We start from the raw sequence: 15,948 nt of genomic DNA on the forward strand, positions 1-15,948 counted from the left end.
ATATTTTAAAAATTAATTAGTTTATGGAAATGGTTGCTTTAGTCCTCAGATATTTAAGGGTGCAGTGACAGCACAGCTGACTCCTACTTTGCCAATATCAGTGTAGTAGACTTGGTTTCAGTAGCTCAGCCCTAAGACACATCAGTCATGTAAGATGGCAGAATGAAAAAATAAAAAATTTCCAGACTATAGATTCCAAGCAGGCACTAGTCTCACTTTTATTCAGTCACTGAACATACACTGACATGATAGGAGAGCTAGTGTTGTCTGAGCTATTTTTAAGGCACTTGTAAATGCATGTGCATGTTGTAGGTGAAAGATTTACTACTTGTTAGTAGATTAATAATTGTACACAGACAGCCTTGTTTAAACGATATAAAAAAAACTGATAAGGAAAACTTGCAGGCAAACCATGCGTAAATCAAGACTAAAACAAGTTTATGGAAACTTAACTAAGCTAAGTATCACTGCCAAAAACATTGTTATCTGTAAGATGAAGCCATTCCGTACATGTGCTGCAATGTGGTGTGGTAGGGTAAGCTAAGGTTTTTATTACTTATTAATGGTGTGGTGTATGTTGTGTATGTACTTGTAAAAGCATAATAATGGTTCCCTCTGATCCAGGTGCAATCTTTGCATCTCTGTGTCCAAGTGCATGCCTTGTCAAACCCACTTCAGTTAAGTGCCAAGCTTAATCATATACCAGATAAGTTTAAAACTAGATTTGTTTTTGTTTAAGGCACACACAGGTGATGCAGTGTGTGGATCTCTAACAGCATTTCAAGCCTTTATACTAGGAGTTACTTGGAGATGAGGTTAGATTTTTGCAAGGCTACATGCTTTTGTATTGCAGGAGCTTCAAAAGTCAAACCCAGTATATTGAGGCTAGTTTAGTTCTTACACTAAAATGGAAATAGTTAAAATTCTCAACATGCAAAAACCTGCTCCTTTACCAGGACTGTTTGGGAAAGCAGGGCTTTAAAATCCATCTTACATCTGCTCATTACAGTCGTTTGGGACACTCAGCACAATAAATTTTTCCATTATGGCAAACAAAGCGCTTGTTGGCCAGACCACGGGCACACTTTGTGCATTTGAAACAGTAATCATGCCAGGATTCATCTTCGTAGTTAACCACACTGGTTCCTCTTCCAAATCCTGCTAGGAGAGAACACAATTATAGGACGGCGATAGTAGCTTTGCCTTGGCTGGGTTACCCCACCAAACAGCCCAGCCTGTTCCTGCTGCCCCAGTGCTTCCCTACGCTTGTGGGCCACAGGGGCTGCCTGAAATACCAAAGTGACAACTGAGGCATGGTTTTGTTGCATCTTCTGATGTTTCTTGGAGAAAGAAGTATCTTAGCATAAGGCTTGCATGTCTCTGCAATAAGCTTTTCCCCTTGGCTTCTTTCTCCAGCAAACAGTCAAGGAGGGACATGGAGCAAGGACAGGTTGGGCTAAACACTTCTGGGCTCAGATCCCTGCAGGATAGAATGTGAGCCTCATGGGACTGGCAGGGCAGTGCCCACATTTCAGGGCTGAGCTCTGTAATCCAGTGAGTTTTAAGTAAACTACATCAGAAGGGGTACAAATGTCCCTTTGGGACAATAAAACACCACTTGTTTTAGACTTCAGGGTCCCAAACGAAGATATGGGTGGAAACAGTTCTGGTTAGGGGGGTTTTGAAGGAGGTAAATTTGAGACATGCAAAGGCTGAAGAGCTCAGTTACTAGCTCAGCCTCCATCCAGCACAAGCACGTGGCTTAGAGTCAGATCACATGTAAAATGCTGGGATTGGGCTTGGGTTACCAGACCTGCTTCTGATGTTACTCATCCCTGGGCTCCCTGTCTTTGGGGGATCACTGTCCTGACCTTCAGCACCCACTGCCCTCAAGCTGCATTTAACCCAACATACCTGTAATAGGATTCTTGCAGCCAGCACACTTCTTGGCAACACATTCCTTGTAGCATTCAACACAGTAAAACTGATCCTCCACAGCTGTGAAGCGCTTCCCACCCAGTTGCTTCTTGCAGTTGGAGCAAATGAAACACTCGGAATGCCAAGGCTGTTCCTGGTAAGTGAGGCCTCCAGAAGTGATGGGCTGCAAGAGAAAGAGCAGAGGTGTGGTTTAGAATCAGCAGGGGAGAAGAGAGGTGACACAGGCTTGGGGTGTAGGGAAAGCTTTGTCATGGAGAGGATCTTTCCAAAAAGTTTACAAGAAAATTTAATTGTGCAGTGCACTTGAGTCCCTCTAATCTGAAATCCCACATACCTGGCACTTTCATAGTACTTTCATTTACCTGCAGTAACTGAAACTCCACACTAATCAGTTGCAGAAGTTGTAAAACAGCTACTGTTTCACTATTTGAATATTCAGTACGGCTACAGAGCTTAAACTATCCTCAAGGCAAGACTGGTATCACTTGGTTTCTGCAGTGTTGCCATTAGCTAACCCAACAACCCCTGCCCAGATCCTGTAGAGCACGGGGACCGTCAGCTCTCCCATCATTCCACCAGCTGCTGGCACCAATATCTCAAGGAAAGAACATCAGCATTGGTACAGCTTCAGCATGGTCTGCGTGCTGGTTCACTCTCCCAGTTCCCAAAAGGCACACGAGGGCTGGTTCTGGCAGCTGCCTCTGCAGAGGGGAAGGACTTACATTCTTGCACTTAGCACAAGTCTTGGCAAACTTGTGCTCATGGCAGGAGACACAGTAGAATTCATCACCCTTGGGGAAGAAGCTCCCAGATCCAATCACTTGCTTGCACTGGCTACAGGTGAAGCAGTCCTTGTGCCAGACCATCTTCTTGTACTCAACATTTTGGTCTCCTACGACAGACAAAAATAACTTGTCATATAGGATTTTCAGGCCTGTGGCAAACCCCTCCTCCTGTGCAGTGTAATATCTGTGGGCAAGACCTGTCCTTTGCTATGCCCAAGATTCCACTGGAATGCAGACAAGGGATGAGCTGGTAATTTCTGTATCTGTTTTTAGCCAGGGCCTGCTAGATTTTCTTAAAATAGTTATCAGACCAGATGCCTGAGCCTTTGAGGACCTTGATTTACAGAGCAAAGCTTCTGGTAAAAATTGTTTAAGACTGACATTAGGGTTAATTATCCACATGAGGGTTAACTGCAAAGCAGCCTTTCAACACTTGAATAAAATGGACAGGTGACAGCAACAGTCAAAAGTTACTATTCTGAGGTTCTCCAGCCCTCCACTGTGATGCCCAAACCCCTAACTGCAGCCTCTACAGCCTGATAAACCACCCTGGTTATGGCCTAGAGCAGAATGTGGCCCTTGGACACCTGTCACTGGTACCAGTACCTGCAATAATGGGCTTGAAGCAGCCCTTACACCTGGGTGCATCCTCAGCAGCAGTGCAATTGCTGCACCAAACCTTGTTGTTCTCCCGCAGCATGAAGGGCTCGTTCACCAGGGATGTGTAGCACTTGAAGCAGCGGAAGCAGTTGTCGTGCCAGTAGCGGTTCTTGAAATGCAGCTCCTAGAATGAACAGAAAGTGAGTGAGGGAGTGAGAAGCTTTTCTCTCCCCCTGAGCAGCCCAAAAGCCAAGCTCCTGTCTCATCAGCCTGGGCAGTAAAGGATAGATTTGTTGTTCCTAAGTGTGTCTGATTCAGTGCATGGAGCTACAGCTCCTCTGCAATCAGTTAAGGGAAGGACATTTAACCAAACTCATTGAACACAATCACATACATTTTGAGTGGGGCAGAAGATGCATCAAACCAACTGCTTGGAGATTTGCAGTTCTGCAAATCTGTTCTTGGGTTCTTACGTTCCCTCTAGTTCAGGTGTATGTTATTATTGCTATAAACATTTATCTGACCCTGAAGGTACATGCTAAAGACTTCAGTAATATCATATTTCTATACTGAAGCAACAAACCAATTTCCAATTTTCATGGAGATCAACACGGTTTCAACCAGCACGCTTGCAGATATTTTCAGGTCCTGCAGTTTATGTTTCTTCATGTCCTGCCTGGTGTTATGGTGTCTGAACATCAGAGATAGTATTATAAATTAATATGAGGAAAAAACCCCAACAGAACCATCTTGCGGTCCATCTGCTCTCAATAGATATACATATTGAAAGAACTCTTGATTTCCATCATGAAGCAATAAGCCTCTGACAAACTGACAAAAATCAGACCTCAGTGATTTGCCCAAAGATGAGTTTTGCAGGCCCTGTGCAGGCTGGCTCCCTGCAGTTCTCTCTCCAGGGCAATTCAGCATTTGCAGCAGTTCATGTGGCTGAATCTAGACCCTGAAATGAGGCTCTCTGCCAAAGCAGCCGACCATGAGCATTCTCTGTGCACACCCCAGCACTGCTCTTTGCCCAAGGAGCACACTGCTGGCAGCCCGAAGACTCGCAAAGAACTTGCTCTTTCACAGTAGCTCGGTGCCAGACCAGAGGAGGGCGATCAGCATCTGCCTCTCCTCATCACCCGCTGAGGTGCTCGGCACTGACCTTGGAGTCGGCCCCGATGGGTTTCTTGCACTCCATGCAGGTGTTGGCGCAGAACTTCTCGAAGCACTTGACGCAGCAGTGCCGCCCCTCCTTCTGCACGTACTTCTTGCCGTGCAGGGGGTCACGGCAGTAGTGGCAGTCGAAGCGCTCCGACATCGTGCCCACGGTGTAGCTGCCAGGCCCTCCTGCAAGAGCACAGTGGGTGAGGAGACAGCACTGAGGCCCTGAAAACTCCAGGGCTTCAGCTTCTTGGGACTGTGCAGATCAGTAGGAGGAAGATGGCTCAGGAATGAGCATGTGGTGGTGGTATCACACTCCTCGAGGGCTCCTTGGTAGAGAAAGCAGCTCCAGTCGAGGAGAGCAGAGTCCTAAACCAGCCTTTCCCCATCCCCTGGTTAAGTGGAAGGATGCTAGATTGCTTTATTTGCATACTGAGAATCAAGCAAGGTTAATGACACCTAATCACTCCCTGAGAGTCCCTTAGTTCATTACTGCAGGCCTCAGTGAGGTCCTGTGTGCAGAAATCATCAACAAACATGAGCAGAGTGGAATTGTTTCCATGTTTCCAGTCTGAACTCGCAGCGAGCTGCAGCCCTCCAAGGCCTTTTGTGCTGGATTGTTGTGCAGCTTCCAGCCGCCTCTTTTCACCAGGCTTTCACATATAAAATCATAAGGGGAAAAAAAACCAAAACCTAAACCAAGAAAAAATCTGCCTCCATGGAGAGGTACTTCTTCAGTTCATGCCAGCAAGTCTCTGCCAAGGTCTGATGTTCCACCATGGCCAGGGAGCTGTCAGTGGGTGTGGGGGATCTTGACTGGAGGGTTTTCTACTTTGGCTCACACTTTCTCCCTTAACACCCATCTGTTCCTGCACTCCCAGTCTCCTGCTAAGGGCTCCCTCCATTCCATGCACCCTTCCTCAGCAGAAGCCACCAACACTCCCGCGAGGGGCCTGTGAGGGCTCTGTCAGGATTCAGAGAATCCCGGAATGGTTTGGGTTTGAAGGAACTTTAAAGATCATCTTGTTCCAACCCCCCTGCTATGGACAGGGGTGCCAGCCACTAGATCAGGTTGCTCAAAGTCCCATCCAACCTAGCTTGGCACACTTCCAGGGAGGGGGCATAGGAGTTACAGAAGCCTGTGGAGTCCCACAGAGGCGGCTCCATCCCTGCCCCTGCCGCTCGAGCCCCCACAGCCCCAGAGCTGCAGAGCTCTGTTTCCCTGCACGGCCGACACCCCAGGACACAGCCTTGAACTTTCTGCATCATCACCAACCGGATGGGAGACGTGGCCATGGTCTGGCAACAGGAACTGCCAAGAGGAAATGTCCTGTCTTTCTGATAGAGCAGCAGTGTCAGCACAGAGCAAGGAAGGGAGAAGACATCGTCAGGCCATACAAATTGCTGCTGCCTCCATCACATGGCCTCACCTTGCATCACTCCACCCAGCCCTGGGGGCTACCTTGGAGCCTGTTCCTCACCGAGCTCAGTGTTACAACAGTGCTTATTCCAGACATGCTGCTCCAAGCCCAATACAATGTGCCTTTGTAAACCAAACCAGTAGGGGGTTTGGGGTGCAGAGACAGTGTGTCACTCCTGGCTGTGCCCTCACAACAGAGGAGGGTCAGTGGGACCCTGCTGGGCTAGCCCTTGGCTGCAGGATACTCTTGGTCTGCCCTATTGTTATGGCCTGTTCATACAGATTTTTATGAACCGTTGCCCACTCCAGTAATTCCAGATTTACCATCAGCTACAGGGCCTAACCTCACCAGACCATTGCAGCACACCAGGAACAGACCAGCATAGCTGGGTACAAAGCCAGAGGAGCTTGTATATGAACATTTTGCCATCATAGCAGAGCACCTACCTCATCTGGGCCCAGGAAGAGTGGGACTCACCTCACTCACCTTGCAGGTTTTAAAATCCAAGAGTCATCACACTGTCTCCTCTTTGTCACCCTCTCAGTAATACAGGGCCAGAACAAGTTGAAGGATTTATATTTCAGAAAGCAGGACAGAGAGTCCTAAAGAAAAGTATCACATGGGGAGGCTGCAGCAGAGGGGGAGGCTGTGTTCACACCCTATTCCTTCCCCTAAAACTGACAAAATCAGGCTGGAGGCCAAGCTGGTAGGAATTGTACTCTATGGGGGAACCAAGGTCTGGAAATGCTGCCTTGGCAGGGCCAGGAGAGGTCACGTCCTGCTGACAACTACACCAAGGGCTATGAGGTACCTGTTCAAGCAAATGAAACAGATAAACAGCTGGGAAACATGAAAACTATGTGAGCCACCGCCAGCTCTGCAGAACTCTAGCAAGCAGGTGGGTTTTATTTGGAAGAAATGCAATTGCAGAGTTCCGGGCAAATGGTATCGAAACCTTCCTGACCTCAGGTTTAGAGTTGTTTTCAACCTGAATACATAATCTTGAAAGTATGGCTCAGGGAGCAACATAATCCCGTGTTCCCATGTAGCACATCACGCGCTAATGTGAGACGCATTTATCACAACAGCTCTGGAGCTCCACAGGCAAATTAACACTGGGCCCTGGCAGCCCCCAGACTGGGCTGTGCATGCAGCTTCTGCCTGCCTTGTGCCATCTCACACACCAGAAAGCCACTCTCATACACAGGTAGGGGCATGAATTTGCTTCCAGCTTTTCCAGAAGCTTTCTGCCCTCAGTACTATCATTCCTGAATTCCCAATCTAGAGCCAGGAAAGGTGCAGTGGTGGCATTGCCCCTGCAAATGTGCTGGCTGCTCATGGGCTCTGCTCACCTGTGCCATGTCAAGAGCCCACATTAGCCAGACCATCTCCCATGACCCTCCCACAGGAGCAGCCCACCCAGGGTATGGTGCACAAGAGCCCTGAAAGCCACCAGTGTGTGGCATAGTGGAGCCCCAGGCCAGTAGCTGCTGTGCTGGGACCACCAGATTATTTTCACCAAATGGAGCAAACATCTGTGGGCACTTTAGAGCTCAGCTTCATTTAGTATCCTACAGCTGCTCCCCTCAGCAGTCCTGTCCCCTCTCATGGAAGGTAAACAGCAGATATTTCTTGTGCTCTGTATAAAAATAAATGTATTTCTAAAGCCTGCTTGGCACCAGGTTGTGGGTTTGGAGTTGTTTATCTCCTGTTCTCCCTCCAGCTGCACCAGGTCCCCACAGCTTAACTTTCTAGAGCTTCCAGGTATATTAACCCTGGCCTGTCTTTACTCTCTGAAAAGTAGGCAAGTTATGAAACTAAAGGCACAGTGGGTGTATGGAAAAATCATTACTTCCTCGGGGTCTTTATTTACTGCGCTCTTCATCACTTCCCAAATGTGCGGTGCAGCAGCTGCCGAGCACAGGGTAGGGATTCACACCAGGGGTACAGCAGTGCTACAGCAACCCAAAACCAGGGTAAGCACTCACCAGAATATCACTAAAACCCAGAGCACTGAACCTCTGTGCTTCTTTTCACAGTGCTGTGCTTAGAATGAGAGTGGTACATGCAGATGTTTTAGCTTGGAAGTTACTTGAACACAAGTTTCTGTGGCTGTACCTTTACACCAGACCGGCATCTCTGAGGTGACAGCCTGGTCAAGTGTCTCTTGTTTAGCCCCAGGAGAATCACGTGCCCTGAGGACATGCACGGATCCAAACCCCATGTCAGCTTGATACTGAGGCCACAGAATGGGATTTAGAAAGCAAAGGAAAAGTATGGACAGGCTGGAACTATTCTCCTGCCCAGGCATGTGCAGAGGATTGTTCTGCTGGAGAGAAGCAGGTGAAAACAGAGAGCACAGGCAGCTAGGGAGAGGGGTGAATGCAGAATGTGCCCATCCTTAAATAGCCTAGAGAATCCTCAATAAGAGATGAAGAAAAATACAGCTATACATCCAGAAACTAATCCCCCTCTAAGCAAGGTGTCCCTGTCCTACCAGCCCTGGCAGGGTGTTCTCTAAATGTAGCTCCCTGAAGGATCTGACTACAGCTGGAGGGTGCAAGGCCAGGCCAGTGGCCTTCTCGGGTATCAGGGCATTTGGCAGAAAGACCCACTGGAATACAACCCTAACATTTACCTGACCACAGAGGTGCCGCTTCGCCACTTGTCCCCTGAAAGCATCTTCTACTTTTCAGAAACAGCACCTCAGCCCTTGGACAACCACACCTTCCATCCTTCAGAAATCTCAGACACTTGGGCCCCAGGAGCCTCCATGCACCTCAAGTGGTACCAACACCAAGCAGTCACAGGGCTGACTGATGGTCAGGGCCACATCTGCACCCTGCAGCATGGCCAGCTTTGGGAGGGGAAGGGTACAGACCTAAGAAGAGTGCCCCACCAAAGCTACTGCATCCACACAACCCCTGCCTCCCCCTGGGTTCCTGCCATCACCCCCGGCTGGTTCATCTCAGTTCAGCCATACACCCAAAGCAGCATCACGGTGGTTTGCACAACAAATGGAACCAAAGCATTCAGCAATGGGAGCTGAAGCACAGCTGATAAGCAATGCACTTAGCACAGGATATGTGTTAATGTCTCTGGGGAGTATGTTTAAATGTGATAAACCACCAAGGAAGAACTTGAAGTGTGGTCTCTAAACACAACCAGAGAAACTGTACTTACACTTTACAGATTATTCTGCTACTTAAGAAAGAAGATGAGGTTGAATTTGTTAACCTTCTGCCCTGCACACAGTTGCATATGGACGAAAAAGAGCAATTGCTTTTTGACTCTCCATTAATTTTATTTTTCTCAGCAGACTGAGCACACAGCCTCACACTGCCAGGCACTGGCTACACCTGCCTGTTTCAGCTCAGTTCTGGCAGCCCTGGTCTGTCACCTGAGTGACACACTATTCTCAGCATTCCTCTATGCAATGTTGCATGGTTTGCTATAAATACCAGAGAAACCCTTAGAAGAAGGGTCCTGTTAATCCCAAATGCAAAGTGACACTCAGGACTGCACTGGCACAGTGCCCTGGGGAACAAACATTTGCAAAGCCCAAGGAAAGAACAAAAGCAAGAGAAAGGGAAGGAAGGAGGGAAGGAGGGAAGGAAGGAGGGAAGGAAGGAAGGAAGGAAGGAAGGAAGGAAGGAAGGAAGGAAGGAAGGAAGGAAGGAAGGAAGGAAGGAAGGAAGGAAGGAATTCGGAAGGAAGGAAGGAAGGAAGGAAGGAAGGAAGGAAGGAAGGAAGGAAGGAAGGAAGGAAGGAAGGAAGGAAGGAAGGAAGGAAGGAAGGAAGGAATTCGGAAGGAAGGAAGGAAATCTCTTGTAGGTCGTTTTTTCTGGGAGGGCTGAAAATACCAGAGATGTGCTCCCCCATTGCCAGGCTGGGGCACGTGCGAGTCTCGTACTCTATAATTCAAAAATTAGTCTGTTGATAAAATGGAAGCTTCTTTATTTAGAGCAAGAACAGCTCCAAGTTCCTCAGGCGGTTGCCAAAAACATTCCCTACGGTCCTTTTGCCACTATGTCTGAGCACATCTCAGTCATTAACTAAATCTTCACAGTTCCCCAGGGACGTAGGGACATGCTATTTATTAAAAACACTGGCCTAGCCACGCAAATGCTTCCTCCAGGGATTACTTTGGCACTCAATGCAGAGCTCAGTAAAGGCTAACAAGGCACCACTGCCTCGAGTAAGGCTGAACACTTTAGGCAGAGTTTAAGCAACAAAGCCCAAACCTTTCAAAACTAACCAAATCCTGTTCAGTAACTAACTCTGTGGCTGCATTAAGTTTTGTCCTTTGACACTCCCCTATTATGTTCCCAGCTATGCCGTGGTCTGCCCTACCTCAGCAGCTGGATGCCCTTCTCACACCCAGGTCCTCCCAGGTGCCAAAATGAGATTTCCTCCTGCACTGGAGGATTCAGCCCCACGGTACCCCCACAGCTACCCTGGGATTCCCAGTGGTCTGCAGGATTGGACACCATGCTGTGACTTTTTGGTGGCAGCACTCCAACCTCAGCATCTGCTCAGAACACTCTGCAGCATTTTATAATACAGCATAGCATCAAGTCTGGGAGTTCTTGCCCCAGGGGACATCCCCTGAAGAAGAGAAAGAAAAAAAATATATAGCTGGGAATATAATGGAAGGATGCTACAGCATCAATCAGTCTTGTGGGCTGAAGTTAAACATCTTCTTACATCAAATGATACCACAAAAGTCAGATTTTACTCACAACGGTGCCCTGCATAACATGTGTGTGCATCCCTGTACAAGCGAATCCTGAGCAGTTACGTGCTGTGCAAGCAGCCTCATGTGTGTGCCTTATCCTGGGAAGCTGAGCAGGGAGCTGAGCAGAAAACTGTGCCTTTTCTCCCCAGTTTTGAGGAGGGTCTATGTTCCCAAGTCTCATGAGCACCCCTGGCTCCTGGTGTGCAGCAGCTCAGTTTGGTGCCCACAGGAGCTGTGCCCCAAACCAACACCCTCTCCCCAGGCACATCCACCCTCAGGGCTGTGTCTCACCAAGAGATGCAATGCCACTGCCGCTGTACTGTGGTGTAGGGCTGTGAATACACCCTGGGCAAAAACAGCTTCTAAGAGTCAGATAGGCTTTCAAAAATCCCAAAGATCTGATTTTCTTCAGCTGCAGGGCTAGAGGAATTAGGCAGGATAGGAAGACACAACAGAGCTGCATGCCATGGAGACATGTAAAATATGATCTCAAGATTCCTGTCAGTGTTAATGGAAACATTAACATTTTCCTGTCTCTGGTGAGGGTCAGCCCATCTGAACTAAAAGACAAGCGGAGAAGAGTAAGTAACCACAAACTTCCCACCAGAGCAGAGCCATCTGTAAACCATCTGGGTTTACACACTGGTCTTCCCTCTGCTGTGGGTTTCTCTGCTCACTGCAATAAACTTGCAGCAAGGAGGAGCATTGCTCCCCATTTTCACCAATTCTTCCTCAAATAATGGCTGAGCCCTAGCCTTCCCACAGCAGCAGATACAAAAACATTTACCATCCAATGCATTTTACAAAATAAATGAGACCACCACCACCACTCTGCTCCAGCACCAGTCTCCCACACTGGTTATCAGCCCATTTGCCATCAGGAGTTTGAGCTGCAGATTGCTGAGGTTTAAGACTGCATTAAGTTATTTCTCTGGCACAGGAGCCTGTTAGCAAAACCTGCCTCCCCATTTACCAGGTGTACTCCCACAACACCTGGCAGCACATCCACTTTACCTGTGTGCCTGTGGAAAGCCATGGTCAGCAGCCCAAAGTCACCAGCTGCCCCTCAGGTAATGGAGTTCACAGTCTCTAGGCTGATAAGGAGCTGCCCCATTTGATAACATACATTTAAACGGAGGCTATTAATATGGACAGGACTCCTCCCAGATGTCCACTCCCCTCCCTAGAGATCACAACCTTAATCCCCCTTGGAAATTCTTACCATTTTAGGTGATCGGAGGGAGAAGAATAGGATCCTGAGACCTCTAGGTCTCTGCAGGCAACAGTCAAATACCTGCCCAGCTACTCAGCACCCAAATTAGTCCCAAAGGCAGAATGAACTCATGAACTTGACCCCATGCTGGTATTATTTGGCCTTGGCGTTAGAGTGAGATTGTGTCTCGTAACAGTCCTGAGCTAAACTGCAGACCCAACATTAATTATGCTCCACCATGGCTGAAGGGAAGAGGTGGGTCAGAGCCCTGTGGGACTGGAGGGGCTGCAGTCCCAGGAGACAGCAAGGGGCTGTCTTCTGGTTGTAGGGCCTGGGAAGGATGTGGCTGTACCCCTGGGGACTAAGTTGACAGCCCACAGAAGTACCAGCACATACATTCATGGGTGGGTTGGATTTGCTCTCAACATGGAGATCATGCTGAAGTTTTACTTCCAGTAAAACTGCCATTCCTGGTCCTTCCCCAGCTTTTTCCCCTAAGGAAGCTCACAGCATTAACTGTTCAAAGGGTCCTAGTCCCTGAAGAGCAGCACTTAGAAAGATGGGTGTCATGATATGGGGCTTCTCTAGCATCTAGCGTGGCTTTAGAGGGTACTGGCTCATGCCTCTGTCCTCTTTATTCAGGTGTCCACAAAGCTCTCAGGAAGATCCCAGCTCCATGGCTCCAGCCAACCTGTTTCCACCCAAGTCAGAGCAGGAGGGGAGGGAGCTCTGGCTTGGGATTCACTCCTGTGGGGACCCCAGGCTGCAGCAGCTCTGCAGCCCCATACTCACTCTGGGTTATGCAACCTCTGCCGGCAACGCTCAGGGCCAGGGGCCAGGGACGCCCAGCTGCTAATTCTGCCTCCCCACTGACGCACTGCACGGCCGTGGGAAAGTCACTGAACCTCCCTGACAGCCACTGGGAAGAGCCAATGTTTATCATTCCTTCCCGGGAGCCCATTGTGGTGGTGTCTGGCCTATGAAGAGCAACCCTGCTACAGCCAGGAACATATCTGCTTCCTGCTTGCAGAGGTCCCAAGAGCTCCTCAGCCACAAACACATGCACAGTCTCCAGCCTCTGTACTGGGCTTGGTGAACCCCTGAGCCTTCACACCCATCTTAGTCCCCCAGGCAGCACATGCACAAGCTCAGCATCTCACCAGCATCCCGACATCTCCAAGTTTCCAACATGGCCTGGAAAAGGCCACTCTTGACAGCATGCCATTCCAAAAAAGCACAGCAAGGATCCACTGGTGTAGCAGATTGAGGCTGGGAAACGTGCTAAAGTACTAATGCACTGAAACACTTTGGCAAGGAAAAACCCAATGTTATTCTGCCCCAGCTCAACTATAAACTCTAGCAAATTGTTTGCATAATTCAGATGGCAACAGAAACCCTAACAACTGGTATTTTCCTGTGCTAATCTTGCTGTATGCAGTGTAATATTTACAGACATGAGTTCATTTTTGGCAATGCACGTAGAGTTTGCACCATTAACCATTTTCATTCTTTCCTAGTTCCCTATACAAAGCTCTGGCACCCTCCCACCTGGCAGTCATTTCCTACTTCCCCCAGAATGCCCTGGTATTTCCATTAGAAGCCTTTGCTCCCATCCTGAGTGGTGTCTCTGCACGGTGCTAGTGGCTGCCACGTCCCGACCGGAGGTGGCTGCAATCAGCAGTGGTTTGGCAGCTGCAGAGGGGTGTGGAGAGCAGGGATGGACACTTGGATGTCACATTTCATGTGCACAAGTACACGTGTGTTCACAGCACCACAACAGACTCGGGCTGGAGGAGAGAGGAGAGGGAGAAACCTTGCCCAAGAAACAGGAGGAAGACCCAGACCTGCAGATGCCTATGGAGCTCCCTGGCACAACTCACTCTGCAAAGCCCCTGCTGATCCCCCACAGCAGATTATAATAAAGAGGCCATTTTTTAAAATTTGTGGCCTCCTGGTCCCAGGCAGAAATGGGCTGGGGAACAACCTTGCTGCTGCTCTTGGTTTCTTGCCTGGTTTCAGCCAGATGACTTTGGCCAATTCCCATTTCCTTCTCAAGCCCCTCTTCATCCACAAAAGCCCAGATGATTAAACACAGCAGTGGTGCAGGTGTAGCACAAGTGACAAGGAGGGACATCAATGCCCTGTGAAATGTGTCAGGGAGCAGACACCTCCAGGAAAGAGAGGGTGCCCCAGAATGGAGCTGTGCCAGCCCTGCCTGAACCCTTGTCTGTGCACCACGCACCCACAGGCCCCAGAGGGAACAGTGCTACAAATACAGCAGTGAGTGCGCAGCAGGGCATAGCAGGCTTGGGATGTCATATTTTTAACATTAAACCTGTCCTGTAGGTTTTCCAGGGAGCTGCCCTGGACACACTGATCCCACCCAACAGGTCTGACTGCAGAGCAGCATGGCTGGGGCATAGTGTCATCCACTCGGATAAATAAATGATTCACGTTGTGATTTCCAGAGTATTTTCTTGCCCTAAGAATCCTGCCAGAAAAGGTCTGGGTCTCTCAGCTTGCTCACACATCCTGCTGTCACTCAACAGGCAGAAACTCCTAAAGAGACCTGTTCTAACCCAGGCATTGATGAACTATTAGTCACCGTCATCAAAGAAAGCAGCAGTAAATACCAGCAGCAGAGCACCTGTGCACCTCTTAAAGTAATGCTGTGCCTCCTGCTTCCATACATGCTGTTGGCAATGCACAGTGCACCTGCACAGAAGAGCACACTGCCATTCACCAGGCTCCCCATAAAATGACAGTCCCACATTTCTCCCTACCCTTCCTGAGGGCAGATGCATTTTTAAAAAAAATTTATTTTAAATGTCTCAGGTTGCATGCGTCCTCCCACAGCAGAGCACTCCTGCCCAACAGATCTCAGTTACTAACTTCCTTGGCTCTTCCTAGGCAGAAACAAAACAATTTTTTTTAAATGCTTCTTTGTTTTAATATGAAGACAAAGTTTGCAGGAAGACAACCAATAAGAGCTTTGGGTTTGAGAGGAGAGAGGACACAGATACAGCTCTCTTGAAGGAAAAGCTCTTTGCAGTTGTGGCAGATCTGTCAGGGAAACATAAGAGGCAGCAGTCCCCAATGCCACAGAAATGTTGGACAGGTCTGGCACCAGGACTGACACTGGGGGCTAATCCAGCGCTCCAAGCACTCACTATCCAACATGCTTCCTGCTCCCAGCACTGGCAGAAGGCACTGCAGAGCAGTGCTTGCAGATCATTTTGAGAAGACTGCCAGGGGATGATGGCCCCTAGTGCCCCCCAGCCAGAGACCCTGCATAACATGATCACACCTGAACCAGAACGGGGATTTTCCACCTAAGTCCTTTCAAAGCTGGACAGTTTCTCTTTGAAGTATCCCAAAAATGCCCCAGAAGTCTCAAATCCAGCTCTGTGTACAAGGATGTGCCTCTGCACTCCTGAAGCATCCCACAGACACTCACAGGAACACAAGGCAGAGACAGCCAGGATGTACACACCTCCAGAGCAAAACCAGCAAGGACATCACTGCAGTGACAGGGGAATGAACACACTGGGCACCAGGGGAGCCCCTGCTGTTCTCAGGGAACCAGCTCAGAGGGGACAGTAGAGAAGGAAAGCAGCAAGACATGGCAAACGCACAATTCCTCCATGCTGAACTCCAGCTCACAGCTGGGTCAGAGAGGTATACTGAGCCTTTCAGTGCCAAGGGAAGCTTCTGGATCAGCTGTGGAGGTAGGGGTAGAGGAACTGGGAATAGATTTATGAGGAAGCAGATGCAGGGCAGGCAGCCTTCAGGAGCTCAGATATAGGGTGAGTAGAAACAAAAGGCGGAAAAGAAGGCAGGATAAGAAGAGACAAAATTAAGGGATAAGGCTGTAGTAATAGACAGGAAGGAATGGTCAAGAGATAACAGAGCTGGAAATAAAGGCACCTGAAAAAAAACAAAACCAGGAAGAGATATAAACCAAGTTTTTCCCCATCTGCCTCCATCCACAGGCTGGACTGTTTCCAGGATTATTCCCATGGCAGCTCCAAATTTATTTCCCTGCTGCCATCTGCTCTGTGGCTCCCCTCCACACATGCTCCCTACTGG

At 48.8% G+C, this 15,948-nt stretch overlaps 1 protein-coding gene across 5 annotated transcripts in view; it reads right to left on the reverse strand.

Moving 5' to 3' along the window:
- Nucleotides 1–193: 193 nt before the first annotated feature.
- FHL1 (four and a half LIM domains 1) overlaps nt 194–15,948 on the reverse strand; it is a 30,318-nt gene continuing 14,563 nt past the window's right edge. For 3 of the 5 annotated variants that reach the window (XM_048319381.1, XM_048319378.1, XM_048319383.1), the window contains 5 exons: nt 4,489–4,673; nt 3,330–3,507; nt 2,661–2,830; nt 1,915–2,101; nt 194–1,161 (listed from right to left, as the gene is read on the reverse strand). In XM_048319381.1, the coding sequence (XP_048175338.1) occupies nt 1,004–1,161; nt 1,915–2,101; nt 2,661–2,830; nt 3,330–3,507; nt 4,489–4,644 (849 nt within the window). In that variant the 5' untranslated portion in view covers nt 4,645–4,673 and the 3' untranslated portion in view covers nt 194–1,003. Of the gene's footprint in view, nt 1,162–1,914; nt 2,102–2,660; nt 2,831–3,329; nt 3,508–4,488; nt 4,674–11,660; nt 11,767–15,948 lie in introns of those variants that run through there. The other 2 variants (XM_048319382.1, XM_048319379.1) reach the window with 2 other exon arrangements.

The sequence above is a fragment of the Corvus hawaiiensis genome, chromosome 14, assembly GCF_020740725.1.
Source record: "Corvus hawaiiensis isolate bCorHaw1 chromosome 14, bCorHaw1.pri.cur, whole genome shotgun sequence".
NCBI lineage: Eukaryota > Metazoa > Chordata > Aves > Passeriformes > Corvidae > Corvus > Corvus hawaiiensis.